We start from the raw sequence: 26189 nt of genomic DNA, 5'->3' as shown, positions 1-26189 counted from the left end.
AGCATAATGCCCATACGTGTTTGTCTGTTTGGTGACATTTACCTTAACACGCTGAAAGTTCTGTAAATCTACAGCTGATATCTGTGCAAAAGCTCCACCCAAGGCTGTACATTCCAGGAAGACTGTAACACTTGCATGCTCACAGCCAAACGCCCTGTAAATTCCAAACAGTTGAACAGATTTACGGCAGTTTTATTAATTAAAATGGTCTTGGTTCTGTCACATCCTCGTTCCAGGTGATGTTTATAGAGCAATTGATTTAGGATTTTGTTTATTCATATTTTTTGACATTTTATCAACCCATTGCAGTAAGATATTATTCCACACCTTCTTAAGAAACTCTGAACTACTCTGAACTACTGAACTGCATAAAGCGAAAATCACTTGCAGATGAATATAGTTATTCTTTGAGACAGAGAAAGGCTCCTTAATTATGAAAGTGCCAGTACTGAAATGTGCTCAGTACTCGGCAGCTCAATCCAGCATCGGTGTACAGGTACCTCACCCCTCCCTCACACAGGGGTCAAGACATGGCATCCAGCTAGCTACTGAAATCCACCTGCAGTTAAAATTTGTCGGGGGGGGGACTTAATACTGGTGTGGTGGGGCTAAGACCTAAGAAAGGATGGAATACGTAGGCAGGCAGAGCTGCAGGAATGTAGGCCCTGGATGGTCTTCTCCTTGGCTTGCTTCTCCTTGTCACTGCCTCTTAGACAATGGCAAATCGCCTCTTTACAAAGCGCTTAAAGAGGCAGCTGACAGGCGTGCGCGAGTTTCTGCCGGCTGCATAGAACCAATATGGCTGCCATTTCTTCTCCTCCAGATGGTTTGAGCCCTTTGTCATTCAGTGGCTGGATGAGAATGAGGAAGTTTCCATGGAGTTTTTGCATGGGGCTCTCGAGAGAGACAAAAAGGATGGCGTGAGTAACCATTTACCCAAAAACTGTATTTGGCAGCATTGGGGGGGGCTAGCTGGGGCACGAGTGATGCATCCAGAGGCCTAGACTAACAACCTTGGAATCCCGCTGTGCCATACATATTTATGAAGTCGCTGTTGCAGGTCTGCAAATTCAACAGAGCAACGTGAAAAGGAAACTCCCTAAGTGATGCAATCAGAACACAAGCAGCCACTAAGATCTGCTAATTACCAGCCATGTCTTAGTTTAACCATATTTTAGATTTCACCTTACAATACAGCACGCGGCACCCGCCTGTCTGCAAAATATTTTGACATTTCAATTAAAATTACAACGTGCGGAATTAATGGTTTCTGTTGGAGATGCGTGTCTGCTGCTCTGATGACGTGCGTCTCCCTGCCCTGCCTCTCTCTGCAGTTCCAGCAGACGTCGGAGCACGCGCTCTTCTCCTGCTCCGTGGTAGATGTCTTTGCGCAGCTGAACCAGAGCTTCGAGATCATCAAGAAGCTGGAGTGTCCGAACCCTCAGGCCCTGGCGCACTTCATGTGCCGATTCGCCAAGGTCTGTGAGCGTGGCCGTCAGATGTGGAACAGATTAGGGAGGGGGGAGATTCTAAAAGGATGCAGAGAGAAGAGCAGATCATCGTGTGAAGCTTCAATATCACGTTTCAAATAAGGGAAAAAAAAAGCTAATTTCTGTCAATGAAAGCACTGCATTCACAAGCAGTGCAGATATACGGGCATGGAAAGGGTCCATTAGCACACTCCCACACTTTGGCCCGCAGCCGGCATATCCGACTGCAGTTCTGCAGGAATCACCAAAGATCAGTCACCCTGCACTGTTCCGGAAGCATTTCCCAGGTGACCTGATTCCTCCGCTGCAGTGTGGGGGGAGGGGGGGAGAAAAATCCCAATTTCCTGGATAGAAATGTTCTTACCCTCCCCCAAGCTGGGCCTGCGCCCGACAACAATGAATGACAATATATGGAGCGGTAAGGTCAAAAGGTCTCTCAGCGAGGTTAGGGATCAATAGTGTTTAATGCATTTTCCCGATGGTGGGGATACTGTCATATATCGCTAAGACTTCAGATTCTAAGACGCGTCGAAGAGGAATGTCCAATCTTTATGACAAAGCATTAGGCTGGAGGGAATAATGTTATATTCATTAAAGTCCATTTGTGTCCTTCTTCATATTACACATTATATATCATGCCACAAGATGCTGTTCTGTTTTTTTTGCAGGTTAGCGATTTACGATCTCTGACCATTTTCCACTGATGGCTCTACAGTCCTCATTATTTCATCAATACCATCCAATTGGCCAGGAAGACTGGCCATTTCAAGGTTCTTTACCTTCTTTTTCTGTTCTTTTTTTTGCATGCAGACCATCAACAGAGTTTTATTACAATATGCGGCAATCATATCAAAGGACTTCAGCAACTATTTGGACAAGGAGAAGGTGGTAAGTGTGCTTCACACCTGCAGACAGATGTCAGGTCAGGTGTTTGAACCCCACAGAGCAGGGAATACCTGGATAGTGTAGATCAGTGTTTCCCAATCGTGCTCCCTCCCAGCTCCCAGTAGTGGACTGTCTGACAGGGAGCAAAAACATGGACCATCTATGCATCCCCGAGGACCAGGCTGGGAAAAACTGGTGGCAGACCTATAATGACCTATAATGTCACGTCAGCTACCCTTAATATGCAGTTATGACGCAGTTATACTCATACTGCTGTGCACACAGGAATGTGTAACTCCCGCAAAAGTTCTCTCCTGCTATCATTTTGACGAGGTGAGATTTGGCAGGTTGTTTCTCTAAAATCAGCAATATACTAAAGGTTTATTTTACTGGTGGAATCGATAGGACGGTTTGGTGGGTGCAAAACTCCACTCCAGGTGAAAATTCATTTGCTAGAAACTCCCCTGCAAGATTTAAGCTTTATTATTCAATGTTTTTTTTTTTTCATCGATTTAGAAGGTGCAGTGAATGAATTTAATATGTAATGTAAAACAATACAAGTTCACATGCAGCAATTTGTCAGAGAGGCACCTCCTCTGCCTCCTGCTGGTCGTCGCTGGTATAACCATTTAGGCAGACTCGGTCCCCAAGGGCGACAGGTAGCAGTGGCAGCTGGAGGCGGAGCCACCTGGCTGCAGTGCCAGGTTCGGAACAGAGCCGACTTGGCTGCGGCCCAGAGATCTCACAGCCGTGTCCCGTCTTCCCCAGCCCTGCATCCTCCTCAACAACATCCAGCAACTGCGCATCCAGCTGGAGAAGATGTTCGAGTCCATGGGAGGAAAACAGGTCAGGGATCCCGGCCGTGCTCGCCTGCCCTTTTGTAAATGGCTGTCCCCTTCTGTACACTGTAGTTATAACTGCACTTTTGGCACCTTTCGCCTGTCCCGAACACAGTTCATTTTCTTGACCGCATTCAGGGTGTCCCTACTGCCGCAGGCAGACTCTCTTTATGTGTCTCTGAGCTGTTGTGGTGTGATGTGTCTTGTGTTCATTTGTCTCCCTCGTGCTCCAGGAGGAAGGGACAGTGTCCTTCTCTAAGGTCTGTTCCAAGGACCCCGCGGGGTTACCCTGTCACCGTTACCCTCTCGCCGTTACCCTGTCGCCGTTACCAATAATGCTGCGCGCACGTAACCCCACTAACCCCCACCATAACACAAACCCTCTTCATCTTTTCCCCAGCATGTGCTGAGATGGCTTCTGTTGGGGGGTTCCTGGTTGTCATTAGGTTTGGGACATGCAGCTAGTTCCTTTCGCTGAGCTCCCACGGCTGGGCCCCATTCCACCACTCCCAGCTGCAGATGGATTCTTTAAGAGGAGCTGACAAGGCTGCTGTTAGCCCACCCAGGGACCCTGTTCTGCAGTTGCCAGGGCAGCACCTTGCTACCCACAATCATCCTCTCCGCAGCTCCCCTTAAGAGACGGTGACCAGGAGATGTGGGCTCCTCCAGCCCCACGAGATCTCCAACTGCTTCCGAACATCCTCACCTGCTTACGGCATGGAGGCCAGAATTAGCCGGGAGCCAGGACTCCATCAAGGTCTTCTTAGCTCCAGGATACATGGTCCTTTGACCTCTGTGACCTCTTAGTTACAGGGTCAGATCATGATCTTCATGCCAAAACATATTTGCAGAAGTCGGAAGCATTTACAATGGCCCGCCAGCGATACACAAAAAAACGATGACTGAGCACTGCCTTTCAGTCATTAATATATTCATGAATGCAGGTGATAAATTTTAAAAACCCCACTTGTTTTTAAGGGCTTATAGCGTGATGGCTTTGGGCCAAGCAGGCTGTGATCCAGCCAGGAGCTGCCCCTTAAACTCAGTCGTAGGAATTGCGGCACCAGAATGCTCAACAGATTCCAGAAGTCGTCACCCTGAGCTCACCTCAAACAGCCAATAACAATGCCAGATGTGGGGGCACAGAAGGATTCCTTAGGGGTCTCCCTGGGCATTAGTCCTTCAGGACTGCATCACATTCCCACCACACAACCTATTAAAAACGCTGCTCTGGAAATAAGCTGAGGGGCCCTGAAGTAAAACCAGGCTTCACCATCACTCACGTTTTAATGAAGAACTTGAACAGCTTGTAAACTTTGCATTGATTGTTTGCCAGAATATCCATGGCTTACCATAATTAATTTAAGTAGACTCCGTGTGGAAACAATCACACTTTATGACTTAAATCAATAAGGCGCGGAGGCCTCAAAACTAGGGCTGTAACGAAAAACCGCTTAGAATCGGAAATCTGACCAAAGTGTCTGAGTTACAGCTGGATCGATTCAAAACCCCCAATCCGGGTCAAATTTAGAAGGAAATCGGCCAAAAATTGACAAAGCCATCAGAAATTGATACTGCCGTCACGTCACTGTTACTGCATATCACAGTACTGTTTTGTTCATGCCAGGAAGGTATAATTACTTATGAGTACTCAGAAGTATACTCTGTGTTTCTCTAAAGCGTAGACACCCTGGAACAGCCGTTCTCCGTGATTTATAACAGTGTCACGGTGTTAAGGGCAGATATTTGTGATTGATATGGGCCCGCATGGGCAGTGCTGGTTCCCGACATTCTCCATCCTCAAGCAGAAAGGTGGTTTTCGGAAGTGTCTCTGAACACCTCCGAGACAGTGGGGGGCGCCCCATGCTCGGTGGGACTTTACATGGAAGAAATTTGCATGAATGGTAATAGACTGGCCTCCATGTGATTTTAATGAAGGATCGGTAAAGAAGTATAATTAGGTTCAAGCCAGGAGGTGAACAAACTGGATGAAAAGAAGTGTTCAGTGCACTGGAACTGTAGGTTCATTGCTGAACACCACTGGACTCCCTTTAGAGAGAGGAATGACTCTCATTAACACCTGATTGCGGAGGGGGTGGGGCTGCTTCATTAACATGCAGCTCCCGCACTGAGCTCACACATGTGACTCACGCACACACAGGACGAGGCATATAGTCTCACTGCGCACTCCTCGCTCACTGAGCACACAGGGTAGTGAGGGGGTGAGTGTCAAACAGCAAGATACAGACCAGGTGCACATGTGGCTGCCTTCTCCTCATCGCTAAGGACTGGCATCCTGTGGATTAAACTATTTGCCCCATCCAAGCCGCTTTCTGACTAATAATCCGTACATTTTTTCCATTGACCTGTGACATGCATTTGAAATTGAACTCATTCTCACAGCAAAAACCAAGTGAGCAGTCAAAGCTTTTACTGAACAAAGGAAAAAGCAACTCAGTAAGGCTCTCGCTTGAACTACCCCATGCGGAGGAGCACCCCCCCATGTTGGTCCTGCTTACACGGCCATCAGCCTTTGCACGAGAGCCAGCCTGAGAACAGCGGTGCACGTCTCCCACCCAGTCACCACAACACCCACTTCTCTGAAATCGGTGTCCCCCCTTCTCCCAGCTCGACGCCGAGGCCAGTGACCTCCTGAAGGAGCTACAGAACAAGCTCAACACAGTCCTGGATGAGCTGAGCAGCGTGTTTGGGGCCAGGTGAATCACCTCTAACATCTACACCTTCAGAGGCAGATCTACCGTCTCATATTTACTCAAGTGAAAGAATGAGCATAATAAACTATAGTGTACTAATTACAAGATAAAATCTAATTTTAAAAAGTGGTATAGTCAGTATTTTCACATTATTATATATATATATATTATATCACATACATTCTATATTCCTTTTCAAATAAGAGATCCCAGATAGGAATCCCAGGGATGAGAAAGGGGAGGAATTCCAGAGGCTGGCAGGCAGGAGATAGGAGCTATTGCTCAGACAGCGGCTCAGCACTCTGTGTAACTGACGCCCAGTGTCTGATATCCCTCCTGGGCTCCGGCTCTCCCTGTACCAGCTTCAAAGCCGTCATTGAAGACTGTGTGAAGCAGATGAACCAGGAGCTGGTGCAGATGAAGGCAACTGGAGCGGAAGGCAAGAGCAACGCAGCCCTGGACGCCGAGACCGTGCTCCGGCCCCTGATGGACCTCCTGGATAAGAAGTAAGACACCGCGGGCGGCCGTGGTGCCACGGGCAGAACGCACCCCTAAATCCAGCATTTTCAGCTCTTCCCACATTCTTTCAGAACATAAATATCCAGACCATCTGGTCCTCACAGCAGCACTGAATCCGGTGGGATATCACGACAGCCTCCTAAATCAAAACCGCTTTATGCCAAGTTTTACTCAGGAATATTCAGACATGCCACACAGATAATGCTCATACCACACAGGTGTGTGAGATGGACTAATTCCCATTAAGAGGTGTACGTTTTGCAGCCTGAATACTCAGCTAGTGATACCTTACGGTACTGACCCCCACTGGCTACCGGATGCGGCTTTACCCCCGAGCCAGGCTGTGACCGTCACCTTACACGGTCATCCCTCCCTCCGCTCAGTGCGCCTGGCGGCGTCTCTAACCGCGGTCTCTGCGCAGCCTGATCCTGTTCGCCAAGATCTGCGAGAAGACAGTGCTGAAGAGGGTGCTGAAGGAACTGTGGAAGACAGTGCTGAACGCCATGGAGAGGCAGATTGTACTGCCCCCGCTGACGGACCAAAGCGTGAGTGGCAAGCTCCACGCCCGACCCCCCCCCCCCCCACCCCACCCCACCCCACCCCACAGACAGCACTCAGTCACGCTTCAGGGTCCCCAGCATGAACACTGAGGAGGTGCCCGCTCCAGCATACAGACCTTGGTGATAGCACTTGCATGGAAACCACGCAGTTTGTCTTTGGGAAATGAGGCACACGTCTTTATCTGGCTCTGGCAGATGTTCCCTCACACACACACGCACACACACGCACTCACACGCACGCAGTAGACGTGTGAAGCTGATTGTCATCAGAACATGACAACAGCACACAGCACACCAACATAGCTGCAGCTGTACGTGATGACATTGAGTCGAATGCCATCGGCGCTTTGCCTCTGCCGTGTATCCATGCTGTCTGGGCTAGGTTCTAGCCAACACTGTGCTGCTAACAGACAGACTAGATGGATAGATTTTTAGCAGCAAAAAAACTTGTTTCTCTCTCTGTTCAACAGCAAGGAGCTCAGATGATCTTCAGCGCAGCGAAGGACTTGGGGCAGCTGTCCAAACTGAAGGTACAGATGATCAATAGCCTCCCCTCCCCCAAGAACGATGCATGTCTGTGTACAGTCTAGGTCACTGCTTTTCACAGGATAGAACTGAATGGAAAAAAAAAAATGTTTATATAAAATGGAAAATGTATTATAATGAGAAGCTAATAATTCAAACCAAAACTGTCTGAGTTTCCATAACAACCCATCCTGACATTTAGAAGGTTATCATATCACAAACACGACAGTCTAAGCCACTGCTAAGTGGGAGAACGCTGTTTAGCAGCTGACTGCGCTGTTACAGCTAATCATAACATAGCAATATTTCTTGTTCCGAAAAAAGAACGTAATAAAAACATTTAAAGGCATTTAAAAGAACAGCTTTTACACTGAGCAGTGTAATCTGTGCTAGATGCATAAATGACAGCCATCCAGCTGGGTGGCTACAGGCCGTCGGTGGGGGCCCATCTCAATGCAGCCTCCCAAGCACACTTTATTAATAAACACTTAAAGGTGTGTGTCAGAACTCCTGTTTATTTTAGAAATGGGAACACAAAATGAACTAAAGGATGGAGCAAGAAAAGGTCTGTTTCATATAAAGTTATATTTAAACTGAAAATGTGCTGATATTAATGTAGGGAAGTGAATTCTTCGTGTGAGTGAGCGTAAGCCGTAGCTCACCGAGTCTGGACTCATCCTGGTGAGGACTATGTAGGTTGGGCACCATTAACCGGTTCAGTGCTACTTTCGAATATTACAAGTACAATTTACAACGCGCACCCATGCACTTACTGTACCAAAATTGCTAATCTACTCCAGCATCTATTTGACGGAGAGAATATATTTTCCCCATCTATTGTCCCTGCTTTGTTCTTCCGACGTCACCTTAGTTCGCGTTTGCCGCAATGAAGGCTGCCCGCTTCGCTGAAGTCGGCCACTTCATTCTGTCGTTTGAGCTGTTGAGCAGATTCGTCCCACAGCTGAAGTCATAAAGTTTAACAGCTTGCACAAATAAAACCATCGCATCAGCTGCTATCTGGAGTGGCCTTGACAGGTCGGAGACATTTTTATTCCACATGGAACTCATTTCAAAATTATTGCACATCATGTTTAAGTAGCCGGCATAAAGGCTATTTTCCAAAAGTGGTTGAACCTTCCGGTGAAACAATTTAAACGATCTATTCTATTTAGTACGCCATGGGTGCTGGTCCAGATGCAGAACGATTGGCACGTATATTTACACCTCCCGCGATCCCGCCCTGACTTTAATAGAGAGCAATAGGCAGCTTTGCCCTTACTAATCTCAGTCCAGACATACGGCACACTCTAGCGCCCGATCGATGGTGCTTTTGACAAAGTGGTAAAACTGTTGTATTGGGCCTGATCTATAAAAAGTGCCCTTTAAAAGAGAGGAATCGATGGACAGCATCCTTCGTCCACAGCTGCAATCTGACATCACCCCCCCCCCCCCCCCGATTAAATTGAGAATTGCAACCATTGTCCCATAGGTGTGGGAAGCAGTTACTGCATCTGAGCGAAAGTGCACGGCATTCTGGGATTTACGCAGCCGGTGCACTTCATCAAAGGACGGCCCTTTCGCATGATGCGATCAGTCTGGAGCCAGCCCCTGATCTGAGCCCACAATCTGGGGAGGGGAGGAGCCACGTCACAGGGAATCACATGCATTTCCCATTTAATAATTTTCCCGATCTAAGAGCCGTGTGTTTCTATAGATTGTTTTGCGAGGGGAACTGCAAGGAGCAGGCAAAGCTGTGAATATCAAGTAGGGAAATTCTCAATCTGAGAGGATCAGGCGCAAAGCCCATGACAGAGTAGGAAAAGGGAATCCATATAAATGCCGGTTCTAAATCATCTTCGATCTCTGTGCTCATTTAGCCTCTGCCATCAGATAACATGCTGCGCACATTTACAGTGGTTGCTGAGGGCATTAGTTCTGTACCTCCTCACACCCCCTTGGGGAACTTGTGGCTTTCAGGTTCAGAAAAGCTACTCCAACATGTGCCCCCCCCCCCGTTCATCTCCACACACAAGATCTACTTCACACTGTGCACTTGAAACACACCTGGCTTTTGTGCACTTGTTCGTGTGCAAACTACCAGTAAAACTTCATAAGGAAATATAACCTATTAGTGGCCATGATGCTTGTAAAAATATCACAGGGCCAACTCAGCATACAGGACGATGAGGCTTGCAGCTCAAACATCTGGGTGTTGGCGCACTTTGTTACCACACGCGCTTCCTGTAATGTATTCACTCCCAGAGGTAACCGAGGCACATTAATGAAAGCCACAGTTTAAATGGCACCATCACGCTAGCTAAAAATGCCCATCTGTGGAATTGACTGAGAGAATGGTCTGACAGCAGAGGGGAGCAGAGCTCCTACCGATACAGAGGCCAAGACTAGGAAACAAAATAAAGGGGGCAAAAAAGAAAGTGAATCCAACTAAGCTCACAAATAACCGATAGATTCATTTGCCTACCAATGAAATGAAAGAAAACTAATGAAAGAAAAGTCACTACATTAAATAAAGAGCGAGATCATTTCTAAAACTCTAAAATTAACCATGAATAGCATGAAGGCAAAGTACTGACTCCTTGCAGGAATCAGCCAGCCAGGGCATGGAGTCCCGAAGAGCCTTTCTTATAAGACACTGACCCATCCAATCAGGGGGCTGATTTTTCCCACAGCTGAAGCCAGTCTGTTGCTGGCAGGTGAAGAGAATCACAGACACTTAGGACCTGACATGTTGCAGAGCTGGGGAGGAAAATTCATTCTTAGAAACCTACATTCCCTGATTTTCCCTCTCAACTAATCTAACACATTAGTAATCATCAACACAGTAAAAATGTGGTATTTCTTGAATATCTGTGTGTATTACAGATTTGCTGACATTAGACCGTCTGTTTGAGACACTTTAAACAGAAGTGCGTTGTGAATTCTTTAGTTCTGGATTTGCGAAGTACCTTTCTGAATTTTTAATCATAATTTTGAGTTTAAGAATATGGATGTACTACCCCCGCAAGCAAAACAGCATTCTGGGTCTGACAGTGAGAAGGTGTGGGTGTTTGAGGAGGGCAGGGCACTGGAAGAACCATACAGCAGATTGGTACATACAGAGATTTTGGTCTTCTATTTCTTAGATGTTTGTTTTTATTCAGTTTCAATTGCGTGACTCAACAATTCAACAGAGTGGGAAGACAATAAATGTAACATCCAAAGCTGTATATCACCCAGCGCACAAGTGACACGGACACACCAGCGCAGAAGTATAAATGCACACGACGGTGTAGGGCACGCGCGTAGGTCATGGCGTAGGCTCAGCACGGAAGTATAGTAGAGCATTTAGGCCGGTCACTTTCATTAGCCAACACAGCAGCCCTTCCGAGCAATGAGACAAATCATGATTCAACACATGAACATGAGGCCTGAATAGGAAGGTGTGACTGTGTTTGGTTGGCTGTCTGTATAGGAGCACGTGATCCGAGACGATGCACGGACCTTAAATGCCCGCCAGTGTGCCGCCATGGACCTGGTGCTGCCAACCATCAAGGTACAGAAACAAACGCCCCCCCCTTCCCGTCACCTCCACCCCCTCCCCTCACCTCCATCACCAACCTCTCCTCTCACCTCCGTCACCAACCTCCTCTCTCACCTCCGTCACCGCCCCCCCCTCACCTCCGTCACCGCCCTCCCCTCTCACCTCCGTCACCGCCCTCCCCTCTCACCTCCGTCACCGCAACCCCCCTCACCTCCGTCACCGCCCTCCCCCTCACCTCCGTCACCGCCCTCCCCTCTCACCTCCGTCACCGCCCTCCCCCTCACCTCCGTCACCGCCCTCCCCTCTCACCTCCGTCACCGCCCTCCCCTCTCACCTCCATCACCGCCCTCCCCTCTCACCTCCGTCACCGCCCTCCCCCTCACCTCCGTCACCGCCCTCCCCTCTCACCTCCGTCACCGCCCTCCCCTCTCACCTCCATCACTGCCCTCCCCTCTCACCTCCGTCACCGCCCTCCCCTCTCACCTCCGTCACCGCCCTCCCCTCTCACCTCCGTCACCGCCCTCCCCTCTCACCTCCATCACTGCCCTCCCCTCTCACCTCCGTCACCGCCCTCCCCTCTCACCTCCGTCACCGCCCTCCCCTCTCACCTCTGCTGCTCACACCCACCATTGTCATTCACCCTCACGCCAATAGGTAGCATTGGTAAGCTGTCTTTTCTCTGGCTTCTGTGTCGTTGATCTTATCGTGCCGTCATTCCCGCACGCAGCCCAGACTTTATGTGACGTTTTTCTAAACCACATTAATGGAGTTCAGAAAATCAGTTTACCAGAATTGAGCGAAAGACAGGGATTTCTTATTAACCTTCATAGCTCCCAGGCCCATAGTTGGGCATTACTTTGTACATGCTGACATAGGCATTGTGGCTAATCACACAGATCTGCCTTTTGTGGAGAGGGTCACCTCTGTGAATTTCGGGACAACTCTTATTTACTGTGTTTTGCAGGCTTGCCACTCTAGCAGATCTGTAATTAGGAACTGAAAACAGATTGTCTTCAAATATCACCTTGATTAAAGCCAACGAATGCTACCTCGATACTCCTACGATCACTGAGATGAAGCCTTTGTGACAAGACCTTCTTCATCAGTGTTCCGAAGCAGGAAAGTTAATGAAAACGTGCCAGACGGAAAGGCACTACCTGCTACATACTGAGAAATCCTAAGAATTTAGTTTAAACAGTAAGACGCCGTAACAACAGGGAACGACAGAGCCTGCACACAGTCGTGCGGGCCTGACAGCCACTATCACATAAATACCATGAAGGTGACCTCTTTTTGGATTCGAGTTTTTAATCTGTTTATACTGAGGCCACGATATGTTCAGAATCAATTCAGATAAACACCAGGGACATCCTTTTCAGAGATGTGAACTTGTAACCTGCCGGTTTCAGATTTAATATCATAAGCACTAAGGCACTTCGCTCCTGGGCACGCAGCCTTTTTGGAACCTGGGAGAGAAGACTCCGGTGAACACTCTCCTGAATCGCGGTGTACACTTCACTGGGTGCTTAGTTTTACTGCACTGGATGACACCTTAGATGTCAAAGTAAGGTATAAGTCCCACCTGCAGCCAAAAAACAGCCCTGGAAACATCTTTAATGTGGAAACCATGTTACCACAGGGCACACCCAGCTATAAGAATTCCCAGAATGCAACATCAAGAGACGCTTTCCTCCCTGCCCAGCACCCCTTACCCATACTGTCAAATCCCGAGACTTTTTATACTGAGGCCCAGCCGGAGGAAAGACAAATGAGATCTGTGGGGAAGCTCGGCTCGATCTCCACCATCCCATGGATGGAAAAGTGAGACGGAGACATTAAGGACTAAGCACTGGAGCGAAGTACAGCAAAATGCCGTGGACAAAACTCATTTAATTACCTGTAACTATCACTGTACGCTTGTACATTTGAGAAGTAAACGTTTGATTCGATTTGATCCACTCAGAGCATCCAGCTCCATAATAAACAATTTTTTCTGCCATTATCTGCATCACACTTGAATATTTCTGTCATTACAATATGTGTGTAATATACGAGTTTTAAGAGTGTTCGTTGTCATCATTGCCAGTTCTCTTCTGCTGTCATGGAGTCAATCCATGCTGAGGCTTGTCGGCCGGAGAGTAGGTGTCACGGTCTCTCACCCACTTGTTTCAGACACATAATGCTGAGTTTGAATGGAGGCTGTCTGTTTCACTGTTTGTAGCAATACTTCCACGCGGGTGGGAACGGCCTGAAGAAGACATTCCTGGAGAAGAGTCCAGATCTGAAGTCTCTGAAATATGCACTCAGCCTTTACACACAAACTACAGATGCCTTGATCAAGAAATATATATGCACCCAGACCTCCCAAGGTAGGCCTTCATATACGCCACTGAAGAAGGTCGGGTTTACCTGAAACTCCAGCATTAGTGATGTATGTCTGCTTATCTGGGGGAGGGTAGTTTGAAAATGTCAAATCCCCCACATTGCTGTATCGAAGGTGGAGAAAAGGCCTTCCGTGTGAAAGAGCAAAAGCTTATTTGGAAGGTGAGGATATGGATGGTGTGGACGAGAACCTCAGGCTTTCGGTACGTCCAGCCCATCCAGCGAGAACAGAGGGGTCAGTATCTGTATTCCCTGCTCAGCTGTGATGCTTGGAGGCATCCAGTTAGTCTCGGGAAGCCCGGGTGAAAAGCCATGAAGTAAAATCAGCAGGGTGTCAATCTGTACTGCTCCATACTGATGGATGCAGACTGTACTCAGATCAGAATCCAGAGGCACCATCCAGGCTATTCCAGCTGTGGCTTTCTGCATCTGGCCAACTGTTTGGGCAAAGCCAATGTGAGCAGTGAATTAGAGGATCCCAGCAACAGATTATTTGTTAACAACAGACACCAACTCCTACTTACTGCTGCCATGCATCTAAACATTAAGTAAAGGTGTCAAGTTGTTGGGGCTACAGTTGGGGCGATTCTGACCACTGGGGTTAATGTCTGGTAGAAGAGCAGCAGTGTCCATGCACTGAGGCTTGTTTCATCAGATTTGCTCCTACTTCAGTCAGGAGCCCCAATTTCTATATCTATTATTCCCAGCTTCTTTGCCCACTCAAAGCCAAACCAGTCTGCTTCTTTTCTGCAAGCCTCTGGTTACCGGTGGTTGTGTACTGAGGCTCCTCTCCTTCGGTTCAGCATGACGTCCCAGCATGCACTGGGTCTTCCAGGCCCACAGTCTCCACGCGACTCATCTACAAAGCGCCGAGCACTAAGACAGCAGGGCTATTCAATAAGGCAACCTAAGTATTTCCTTTGCATTACAGTGAGTTAAATGGCCTTTCACTTAATCATTTTCTGGCTGGATTATGAATATGCTCTGTAAAACGTTTCATATTTGGCATCTATTTTGGTCTTGCTGTGATGGCTGAAACGTGTCGGAGGATGAAGCTTGGCACGCAGACGCCCTCATCCGCCAGCTTGCTGCTACAGGCCAACTTCTGAGTGTGTCAGGACATCAGGGAGGATATGAGATGAACACACATAATGCCCTCCAACTGCAGTGAATATTGCTAATCAGGTTTTGCTCTAATAGTCTTCTTAAGATATCGGTTATCAGTGCCAAAAGGGAGACAACTATATGGTTTAATTCTCATCAGTCTCCTTTAACATCCCCCCTCATCTGCATTGCACAAAAGTACCGCACACAGCAGGTAGTCCCACCCCCCAAAAAAATGGAGATTAATTAATACAATCTAATGAAATGTGTTTCGCTGCGAGGTAATTAACTCAGAGATAAGGCTGGGAAAATTAAATTTCACCGTGAGCTCATATCTCCCATCCAATGTATGTAGGTAAGATGCATCGTGAGACGTGAGGATGGTGAGAAACAAGGCTGAACGGCGAAGCTGCTTCCACAAGTACACAGCAGAAATACTGAGTAAATACACATGCAGCTGTAAGGAAGAAGGTACTGAAAGACGTAAAAGAAAAAAAAGAATCCTATTCTCAGCGGCCGCTCTTGCATTCTCCCCGTGCTTCGGAGCCGCGTGGGTCACTTTGATCTGCTGTCACCGCTTTTCCAGCACAGTGCCCACGACTCCCATGTCTGACCCGGCTGATGATGGAAGATTAAAGCATGACCAGGCATCCCTCTCCCGGCATCTCCCACGTTATCTGATCCCCATCAGTCACTCGCTGGGATCCACAGGGCCAGCGGTGCTGAGCTGCCTGTCTGTTATCATTCTGCAGGCGCATGAGCTCCAATTAATTCTGACCGCAGTTGTGTGACTTTGGGTCTTGTTTTTTTTTTTTTTTTCGTTTTTTAACCCATAATGACTGAATTATATTTTTCTGTCTGAAGCTTCTTGTGTTTATCCACATAACAGATGAGCTTTCATGTCCTCCAGCACTGACCCAGGCCACAGCTTTAAACATACACTAACCAGATAGCACTGAGCACCACTTTACACACCGGGGTGCAAATGCAGAGCGTCTGCACGGTCTTACCGGCCAGAATGGCGGTCAGAGGACGCTCAGCATCACGGCAACACAAACACCATATGACCATTGGCCATTACAAAACATGACAGATGGCTACCTGGAAAAGGGTTTTTACAGCAGGTTTTGGGAAGGTCAGGCTAGATAATATGCATCTCCAAATCATGGCGGGTGGTTCAGAAACGGGGATGGTCTGGGTTGCAGTGGTGGGCACAGCTAACCAAAAAGTTAGCTTCGATAATGGGTAATCGGCATACTCCAAAATTTAATTAAATAACGCTAAACCAAGCTTACTAAAAAAAAGCTAATAACCTTACCTAGAGAGCTAAAATTTAACCCATTTAACACTCTAAACCCATCTGTCGGACTAGAGTGATTGCCAGAGGATACTTAGGACTTACCCAGTTGGATATTGTTGGATTCTGTTGAGTCTCCGGAATAAATTAGCGTTGCAGTTTTCTGTGTACGATATTCTGTCTGCAAGATATAAGCGTTTTTGTAAGAGAAGCCCAGTTTTGCAACTGGCCCATGCTGACATTTTGCCCTCAGTGAAGCCGACTGGAGACTACAAACATGGTGGCATTTATGCAGAACGAGGAAGGAGGGTCTCACCTCTTTATTAATCTAAAGTGCTGTCAATCAGAACCCGCAAATACAACCAGGGGGCTGTATCACAAAAGCTTCTTGCTTAGCCGGATAACTTGTCAGATTTAAGTTAGTCTGAGCTAAAGTGAACAAAGATGAAATCCATTTAAACTAGGGTACCGTAGTCAGGCAACAGCATGCCAGATAGTCTACTGTAGAAATGTTCACAACAGACAGGAACAAATATGTATGATTTTAGAATTTACAAATGTTTCTGACTGTAAAAATTTATTTACGTTACCTGTGAAAACATGTTATCAGATTTACAGTTAGTGGAACTAAATTTTGCGGAAGCTAATTGGTCCGCTATCGATTTTCAAAGGTAGTGGAAATGCTAATCCGCTAACACTAATTAGCAGTTAGTGGAACCCTGCCCACCACTGCTTGGTAGACAGAGCAGGAGAAGGTCCTTCTATTGCCATGGAGCTGGAAGTCTTAGATTTGTTGTGCTCCCAAAGTCACTCACATACCATAATTTGAAGAGCAGCAGTACTCGTTCCTAGTACTCGGGGGCTGTGGCCTAAGCAGGGTTTCAAATGAACTAAAAAACACCAAACGGATTGAGTCTGTGTCCTGATTCTGCTACTGTTGAATCCGATTGGTGGTATTATCTTTGGTAGCTGACACAGTTTTTCTGCGCTGTTTACATTTCACCTCTTCTTGTTCGGTGTCATCTTCACTAAAGCCAAAATTTTTCTTTGGCACAAGCTGCTGGAGTTGCTCAGTCGGCTCGGTGTTTCAGTTCTCCATGTTGCTTCCATGTGGCAGACTGGTTGGGGCGGAGTTGGGGCGGACTGCAATTTGGTCATCTTCTCTAGAAGGTGATGTTTAAAAATGCTGAAAGTCTAGTCATACCATGTATTTTAGTATATTTCTGTAACTAGAATCATACTACTAGAGATGTAGATGTAGAAATAAATCTTAATAGCTTCTGTGAGGAATATTGTAGTGTTGTTCCTTTTTACTTGCCCATCCCCTAGAGAGCTAAGACCTTTGGCCATTATTAAGCGATTTTATCGTTCACTGCATTGTAGTAAAACATTGTTATGATGTAGGAGATATCTGCACAAATTGCCTGTGAATTTCTTCACTTTAATAGCAGTTGTGTGGAGATATTGGAATCCAACTGAACTGAGAGCACTCTAACATCACCTAGGACCTGTGTTTTGGTTTGCTGTTGGAGAAGGCTTGGCATGGAGAACTCTTGGCTGTGGGTCACTATGATGATCAGTCATCAGACTCAAACTAAATGAATGTTGAACCTCATAATCAGAGGGATGACCTCCCAGCTCACTCCGCTGTGTCAGACCCAGTGATTCATCTTCCTGAGTTCCACGTACTGGTTGCATTTTCTCTCCAGCTCAGATTTCCCTGCATTATTAATTCATTTAATTCTTGTGCTCTTTTGAAAACTTCAGGGGACTTGTCCAACGGAACGGTGGGGGAGGTTTCTGTTCAGGTCGATCTCATCTCCCATCCCGGCAGCGGCGAGCACAAGGTCAACGTCAAGGGTAGGTTTTGCTGCCGTGAAGACGGCTTTCTCAAAACATATTGTTCTTTTCGGTTGGAAAATGGCTTTCCAATTAACTCTCAACATAAAATCATTTCCAGACAGTCATTTCATTGAGCTGGGAAGTCATTCACCACAGGCATGCTGAATCTTTTGATTCACCTAATGCTACTTTGGTGTGGTGAACTGTAGAGTCTCACTTTGACAGCAGGCCTTTTTGGCTCAGTTTCTGAAAAGAATATATATATGAAATCCAAATTTGACAGGTTCCAGCTAACAATACCGTTCCACTGTCACTCACACATGCAAGCGCAGCTTGAAAATGAGGAGAGCACTATGAGTGAATGGAATGAGGAGAGCGCCGTGAATAAACGGATTGAGGAGAGCACCATGCGTGAACGAAGTGAGGAGGGCCATGAATGAATGGAGCGAGCAGAGTACCGTGAGTGAACAGAGTGAGGAGAGCACTGTGAATGAATGGACCATGAGTGAATGGAATGAGGAGAGGACAGTGAGTGAATGGAATGAGGAGAGGACAGTGAGTGAATGGAATGAGGAGAGGACAGTGAGTGAATGGAATGAGGAGAGGACAGTGAGTGAATGGAATGAGGAGAGGACAGTGAGTGAATGGTGTGAGGAGAGGACAGTGAGTGAATGGTGTGAGGAGAGGACAGTGAGTGAATGGAATGAGGAGAGGACAGTGAGTGAATGGAATGAGGAGAGGACAGTGAGTGAATGGAATGAGGAGAGGACAGTGAGTGAATGGAATGAGGAGAGGACAGTGAGTCAATGGAATGAGGAGAGGACAGTGAGTCAATGGAATGAGGAGAGGACAGTGAGTCAATGGAATGAGGAGAGGACAGTGAGTCAATGGAATGAGGAGAGGACAGTGAGTCAATGGAATGCCACATTACTAGGAGTCACTCTGCCTGTGTGCTCCCCCCCTTCCTTCCAAGTCGTGGCTGTGAACAACCTCAGCTGGCAGACCAACGCCATGTTCCGGCCATTCGTGGAGATATACGCCCTCGGGCCTCACCTCGGTGATAAGAAGCGCAAGTTCGGCACCAAGACCAAGAACAACACCTGGTCTCCTAAGTACAATGAGACATTCCAGTTGTGAGTAACAGCACTTTTTTCATTAAAAAACAGAATAAATGACTTGAACTGAGGTCTGAAGCGACTTGGTAATCCCACACATAACGAGGGCGTCATGGCTGCCTGAAACATGTGACACCACCAGGCACCGTATTTTCTCGGCTGAGACGAGATTTCACAGATTTCCTCTGTGACCTTTTTCATGTGGCTTCATTTTGACAAGAAGGGGCAGGGTTAGGTAACGATCACAACGGTACAGCAAAAGCTTCTGCCCTGACATTTCATTGTGACACCTCTGGGTCAGAAATCCAGCAATGCACAAACACGACGAGGTGGCCCTTTTCATCGTGTGCCTTATTTTCCCAGCATCCTCAGCAACGAGCACGGCCCCGAGTCCTATGAGCTGCACCTGGCTGTGAAGGACTACTGCTTCGCCAGGGAGGACCGCACCATCGGCATGGCCGTCATCCCGCTACGTGACCTGGAAGACAAAGGCAGCTACCTTGCCTGGCACCCCCTGGTTAAGAACATCTCCATGGATGAGACTGGACTCACCATCATGAGGATACTGTCCCAGAGGACAAACGACGAGGTGGCTAAGGAGTTTGTGCGGCTCAAATCGGACACGCGGTCAGCCGAGGAACCATCTTGAAGAAAAATTAAAAACATTTAGTGACCCCCCCCCCCCCCCCCCCAGAGGTTTAGGTGAGCCTCAGGTGATGAGTCCGACGGTACGTCTTTGTGCATGTGTGTGAAACATCTGTTGGAATGTTCGTTTCAAACTGCAGTATGTACAAGTGTGTACCTATGCTTATTATGAAGTACTATACTCAACAGGTTATGTCAATGAGATATTAAATACCATTTTGTACCAAATTTAGTCTTTTTGAACAGATTTTGTTCAGGTAAGTGCCAAAACGGGGTAAAAATACTAAACAAAAAAAAATATATATATATATTAAAAAATGGTGGATTTGGTATCAGTTTACTCTGCTTAATGATTTGGTCCAGTGTTACTCCCTGAAAGGCAAAGTGTTCTTACTGTGTAGTTGTCCTGATTCCCCTCACTGTTAGCCAGCCGCTGTTGTGCGTGTCCTGTTTCCCGCCATCGTCTCACAGCAACCGCTTGTTGGGCTGGGGGCCTGCAGACATAACCTGTGTGATTTGTGCCAACATAACGCGACTCCCCAGCTACCACTGCTGTGTAATTCTCCATGGATGCGTGTCGCCCTGACTGTGGGACACAGTAAACTCCGTCTCCTCCCAGTCAGTCCAGGCAGCAAGGATGGAAAGTGTCACGATTCTTCTAGTCGTTTGTTTCTTTTATCAGCATTCAGAAATTCTGAAGATTCACTGTGAACCCATGTTTCAGGAGGAAAGATTGCCAATGGTTTGATAGTGATATTTCATATTTACGAGAAACCTGTTCTGATAAACTACCAGAGTTATATTAAATGTTGTATAAAAATCAATTTGTTACCTGTATGAAAAATCTATATTTTCCTGTGGTAGTCTGCATGGATTTTTTTAGCATGCTGTGCCATGGAGATATGATGGGCAATTTGATCTTTTTGTAGAGGCCTCACACGCGGTGAGAGTTTATTACATATTTAATATATATCAGCTTTGAATTTTTTTTTTATTTCTCTTTGACAGAAACAGCCCTACGTTCAGCTCTGAAGGAAAGTTGTGTATTGTGTGACTATTATAACACATGGACGTTTACGGATCAACATTGTTTGCTACTTTACCAGAATTCCTCAATGCATTTTAATCAGAAAAAAAAAATGTAAATCACCAGACTGCTAAATATTATGGTTTTGTGCTTTGGTCTACACAGTATGACCAGTAGACTCTGAAATGTGGAAAATTAAGGACCGTACCGCAAAACGAAAAAATAAGTGAGCTAAATGTTTAAAAAATGCTGTTTAAAAGTCAATAAACAGGACCAAGTACAAGGCATAAACTAGATTATTACTGGAGATGAATGAATGACTTAATCACAAATGTATTGAAAAATACAAAGAGGCTTTTTTAAGTCAAGCATCAGAAGGGCAGGGATGAAAGTGAAATGGAAATGGACTAATATTTAAGAGTAAAAGCACAACAGATAAATTTTACACAGAAAGATGTTATAGCCAATGGCAGAGTAACAAGTTGCTTGCCAATGTCAATAACAGATACTTATCACAGAAAAACAGATTGAGTAAATAAACAAATGATTCTGATCAAAATCTGGTTGTGATGACTCAGTGTAACTTGCACAGTGTTGAAACGGTGGCCCCTCACAGCACCACCCAGAATCCCCAGCCCCTCACAGCACCAGCCAGAATCCCCAGCCGCTCACAGCACCACCCAGAATCCCCAGCCCCTCACAGCACCACCCAGAATCCCCAGCCGCTCACAGCACCACCCAGAATCCCCAGCCCCTCACAGCACCACCCAGAATCCCCAGCCACTCACAGCACCACCCAGAATCCCCAGCCCCTCACAGCACCACCCAGAATCCCCAGCCGCTCACAGCACCACCCAGAATCCCCAGCCCCTCACAGCACCAGCCACGATCCCCAGCCGCTCACAGCACCACCCAGGAGCCCCCAGCCCCTCACAGCAAAAACTCAGGATCTCCAGCCCCTCACAACACCAGCCAGGAGCCCTCTGGACCCACAACCCCTCATAGCACCCCCCTCCCCCCATTAGGACTGTCAAAGGTATGGCAATGTAGAGGGCAACTCAGGTCAACCAGAAAATGAAAGATCAGAAACTGCTGAGTGAGCCCCCAGGTGTAGGGATGGCATAGGGGTCCTGGGACGACGCTGCACCCCATGATTCCTGCTCTTTGAGCTGCTGTGTCTTTACCCCAGACCCCAGCGTTATGTCCACCCTGCACTGAAACACAGGATAAGCCTCGCAGGGCTCACTGCACCAGGCCCGGCACATGGTCATTTCTGTCTAAACTCGGAATGAGACAAACAAGAGAACATAAAAGAACAGCATGGTGGGGGTCCCTTTGTTTTCATCAGCGTACGAGCTCCCTTCAGCACCTCATTTACCCCCCCTTACTCCCTTGCATGCATCAACCTGCCACAATAGATTTTAAACACGACCCGGCGAGACGGCCTGCCGGTTACCATGGAAACCAAGTTGGCGGCGCCGACGCGGTGAGGCCCAACATGGCCGCCATCGCCTCCCAGCACAGCATGAGCGATCCGCCTCAGAGCGAATATGCGAGACTGTTACGTCACGGCGGGTGATGCGGATGGCCGCAGGAAGCGGGAGCGAGAGAGGATCACCTTCAGCCCCGACAGACCACCGCAGGCTCCCTCAGTGGAACACAGAAACAATGTGAGTGCATCATGAAGCTCATCACCCCTAGCAGGGGAGGCTGAACCATCTTTTTGGGCTGATCGTCTTCCATGCCTAGAAAAACGACCCAGCCTAGAAAAACAAGGCAGTTTCTCAGTTGGAAAGAATTTGTGTTTTTTTTTTCTTCCTTTCGCTATTTTAGAAATGTGATTCTTCATTCTTTGGAGTTTAATATATACTCTTTAAGATAATCTCTTGTCACCGTCGCCCTGCTTATCCGCTGCAGATCCGTGCTGATGATTTACCTGTTTTTGTTACACCTCGCTTTGCGACGGTACAGCTATTCATCTCCGAGAAAAACAGGGGACTTTCCTTTCAGTTCAAGGCCGTGAAAATGTTGAACTGATGACAGTTTGCACTTGCCGCCCTTAAAACCCGGCTTGCAGGTGACAGCATAGATATTAGGTGAGCCGGAGGAACACAGGAAGCAGCAGAGTGCGGTCAGGGGGCCCTGGAGGCCCCAGGCAGGCATCCTCTCCATCGCACACAGACTAATAGTCCTTTTCAAAGCATGACATCCTAAATTACTATAATAAAGAAATAAGATAACTATAGAACAATTCTTGTCAAAGCCGATCATGGGGGTCATGCTGGCTTTTGATGCAGCTGAACTCCTAATTTAGCTTGATTGCTCTGGGCTGAATTGTAGCAGTGACTTAAGATTTGTGATTTTTTTTTTGGGGGGGACAATTTCTACAAATTCCACAGCAGGTTTGGCATCTATCATAACATTACCATGCTGGTCCTTTCTAATGACTATTATTAGACCATATTATCATACAGATTACTTAATGTTTCGCTGAAACATTTGAGTAGCTGGATGATCAATTTATCCTAATCAAAGTGAACAGTAATTGTCCTGTTTCGTAACAGCGCAGCCAAAGCTGACTAATTAAGAGGCTGATGGAACAAAGAGCTGCCTAAGCTATGGTCCATCTGGACCAGCTTGAGATCTGCGGCAGAAGACTTGAAATGATAGAATACAAACACGGTTCAGAGGAATAAGGAAAACCCTCAGATTATGCAGAAAAATCGGCTGCAGTTTAACAGCTGTGCCAGTAAGAGGCGCTCTACCATGCTTCTGGGCCTCCCCTACTTAATGCTGTCAGCCATCAGTCATTAACAGCCCCCTTAAATAAAAACCATAATAGAAAATGAGGATAATAAGAGTCAGTGGGGATTACAGTGAAAACCAGATACTCATCCATATTAGTCTATTCCCTATGTAATCACAATGGCTTTAGTCTTATGGTCAATAAATGGCTAAAGTAATATGTGAGACTGGCCATTATACCTTCTGTTACAATGCTGCGTGGCTACAATGACAGACTGCAGACATCTTCCCCATAACATCTGGATTCCACTGCATTGTTAGTGCCTGTTTCCATTTCTGTCACAGTAAATTAGCTACTTACTTGTGCAGGGATTCGAACGGCAGAACACAGGCGTACAGTGGCCTGGCAAGTCTTTCAGTTGCCACTGTTTCCTCACCGTGAAATGTAGCTTTCAGTGTCAAAATGAATCTGCTTTTGTTTTGCTTCAGCACATGAAACAACGTTCCGTTTATGAAGCCGTCACACGTCGTCGTGTTCGCATCATGGATTCCGGCGGCCGTGACTTGTATTTTTGGGCCCGCGTGTTTTGTGAGAATTATTCGATACAGCAGTCTATGGAGACCTACTGCACACCCACCCCTGTGTAAATTAACTCCTGCGGACAGCAAAAACTGGCCTTAGAAACCCAAATCCGCAAATGCAATTTGAAAGTGACAAACACATTCCTGCACAATTAACTTGACCGTGCACCATCTCTTACACAGAAACTCACCGTGCCCAGCCTACACCACTTTAGGCTACACCTGCACCACTACACCACCTTAATCACAGTAAACAAGGGTTTATATACTCGGGAACTTGAGAATGTGGCAGCTGAAGAGGAAGGTAGGAGTGTGGAGAAAAGAGAGAGAGAGAGAGAGAGAGAGAGAGAGAGAGATGCATCAATGGGCATAGGGTCAGCAATGAGATCTGCAGCAAAAGAATCAAGGAATCACTGAAGCATAGAAGAGGAGCGAACGGCAAAGATTCTACAAATGTTACATATGTACAAAAGTAAGTGGCAAATATCCGAGCATGATTCTAGGCAGAATGGAAGCAAGGGGGCAGAATATACATGAGTTACAGACGATAAAAATTAACCTCAAATGATATGTCTGCACTTGTTAATTCGGCAAGCTTTGAAGTGCGTGTGACCGTCAGCTGAATTTCACAGAGGCAAAGCCATCAAGCTGCTGCCTGCCCCCCGCAGCCAGCAGGCATGGTCTGTGTGACTTAGAGGAGGGCAGCTCCAGCACCCTGGATGGAGAAGCTCCTGCATCAGATAGTCCAGCTCTGCCTGCAGTGAACGCCCTACCAGTGTGTGTATACCTGCTGCAGACCAAACTGTGCATGGTCCCTCCCCAAACTGGAATGAGCATAGACTCTCCCCAGGTTAAAATGGGCATAGATCTTCCCCAGAATGAACTGGGCAAAGACCCTATCTTACACTGAGGACAGTGTTTGTTTTTCTGTGTTGGCTAGATTCTTTGTTCCTGCACATTATTGCAGATATTAGAAGACAAGGATCTATGTAGTGCAGCAGATAATTCTTCTGCACTGAAATCATGCCAGCCAGCCTGGTTCACATGTCCCTACCTGAGCCTTAAATTAATCAGCCTCCGTCAGGGCCATCTGCCCGCGCGTGTCGGCACGAAGCGGGCACACCGGGCAATGCCCGGACCCACCTGTCGGACCAGTCACGGCCTGACCGGTGACAGCACCTCCCTCTATCTGCCCGCGCACTCCCCATCTGGCTCCCTCTGCACAGACCCAGACATCACAGGAGATGCCAGGCATTAGCAGAATGGTGGCTGGCAGGACCTTAAAGCAGTGATTTTCACCCCCGCCGGGGAAGGAGACATGCACCACACTGCCTGGCGATTCTCACCGAAGCCCTGATTACGCAGCCCTGATTGAGCTGTCGATTGAGTGAATCACGTAATTCAAATCACATTAGGCCCAGGGCACAGGACTCATTATTAAACATAAGTGCATATTCCCCCCAAAATGTCTGCGGTGGTACGCTCCAGCCCACCCTATTCACGTCAACAAATAGGGAGAGAGCTGTAATAATTATAAATTATTTGGAAAAAAAATAGATGTAATTATTTTTATCATACTAGCATTAATTAGATCTTTACCTGTTTATTTGTTAAAGGGATATAGATTAATTTACCCATTAAATACATTTTTGGAAAAAGATGTCAGCCATTTCTTCATTCACACAAATTTGCTAACCTGAAGAGAAAGCAAATTACCCACTAATACATTAGATTAGCATCACGTTTGATTCATTCAATTAGCAGCTCGATCTAGAAGATTTTTTTTAAGCTGGAATGAACAATAGCACATTGCTGCTCAAAGCCTAGAGAGTCACATCCCCAGGAGGTCGCTAGCAAAGCATCTAATCATCTGAGCCAATGGAAATAATTTCAGTCAAAAAGATGAGGCACTGTATAGATCCGTACAGACACACACAGGTCAGCGATATTTAAGTGAGACGAACTGGGCGACTGAAATCGTAATGGGGAAGTGTGCTGGCTGATTGACGGCTTGCATTGAGGGGCCAGTGCAGAGTCAGAGCCTGCTGCTGCATGCCACGGAGGACTGAGGTACTTCACACAATTAGCAGCAAAGCACACAGGCGACGGTGTGACACGTACGCAGGCTTTGCAACATGGTAATTAGCTCCTTCCTCCCAATTTGCATCACTAATAAATATTTGTGCCTCAAACTGCTGACTGGGGATTTTTAGACAAACAACCACAAATGAGCAGAGTGATTGTTTTCAAGTAGTTTTTAACATACTCAGGAAACGTACTCAGTTTCTACCCTAAATTAAAATAAAATCACAATTACACAAAAATACAATCTGTGTAAATGGTCTATATGACGGAGTAGAACAGGGCCTCTGAGGTA

At 46.8% G+C, this 26189-nt stretch overlaps 1 protein-coding gene and 1 long non-coding RNA gene across 4 annotated transcripts in view; one reads left to right on the top strand and one right to left on the bottom strand.

Annotated features, from left to right (window-relative positions):
• The window catches only part of LOC125706219 (protein unc-13 homolog C-like), a 73267-nt gene extending 52223 nt beyond the window's left edge, over positions 1 to 21044 (top strand). For 2 of the 3 annotated variants that reach the window (XM_048972802.1, XM_048972801.1), the window contains exons 20-33: positions 824 to 920; positions 1335 to 1478; positions 2301 to 2378; positions 3144 to 3221; positions 3448 to 3474; positions 5843 to 5931; positions 6291 to 6434; positions 6869 to 6992; positions 7478 to 7537; positions 11005 to 11085; positions 13295 to 13442; positions 17624 to 17716; positions 18672 to 18831; positions 19177 to 21044. In XM_048972802.1, coding sequence (XP_048828759.1) covers positions 824 to 920; positions 1335 to 1478; positions 2301 to 2378; positions 3144 to 3221; positions 3448 to 3474; positions 5843 to 5931; positions 6291 to 6434; positions 6869 to 6992; positions 7478 to 7537; positions 11005 to 11085; positions 13295 to 13442; positions 17624 to 17716; positions 18672 to 18831; positions 19177 to 19462 — 1609 coding nt within the window. In that variant the 3' untranslated portion in view covers positions 19463 to 21044. The remainder of the gene's footprint in view (positions 1 to 823; positions 921 to 1334; positions 1479 to 2300; positions 2379 to 3143; positions 3222 to 3447; positions 3475 to 5842; positions 5932 to 6290; positions 6435 to 6868; positions 6993 to 7477; positions 7538 to 11004; positions 11086 to 13294; positions 13443 to 17623; positions 17717 to 18671; positions 18832 to 19176) is intronic. The other variant, XM_048972803.1, reaches the window with a different exon arrangement.
• Positions 12944 to 17628, bottom strand: LOC125706221 (uncharacterized). Its single transcript, XR_007381938.1, has 2 exons — positions 16173 to 17628; positions 12944 to 16037 (listed from the first exon to the last, which is right to left on the bottom strand). It is a non-coding gene; the product is annotated as an uncharacterized LOC125706221 (long non-coding RNA).
• Positions 21045 to 26189: the final 5145 nt, after the last annotated feature.

This window comes from Brienomyrus brachyistius, chromosome 13 (assembly GCF_023856365.1).
Source record: "Brienomyrus brachyistius isolate T26 chromosome 13, BBRACH_0.4, whole genome shotgun sequence".
Classification (NCBI taxonomy): Eukaryota; Metazoa; Chordata; class Actinopteri; order Osteoglossiformes; family Mormyridae; genus Brienomyrus; species Brienomyrus brachyistius.
The sequence above is the reverse complement of the archived record's forward strand: the minus strand, read 5'-3'. Positions and strand labels throughout refer to the sequence as shown.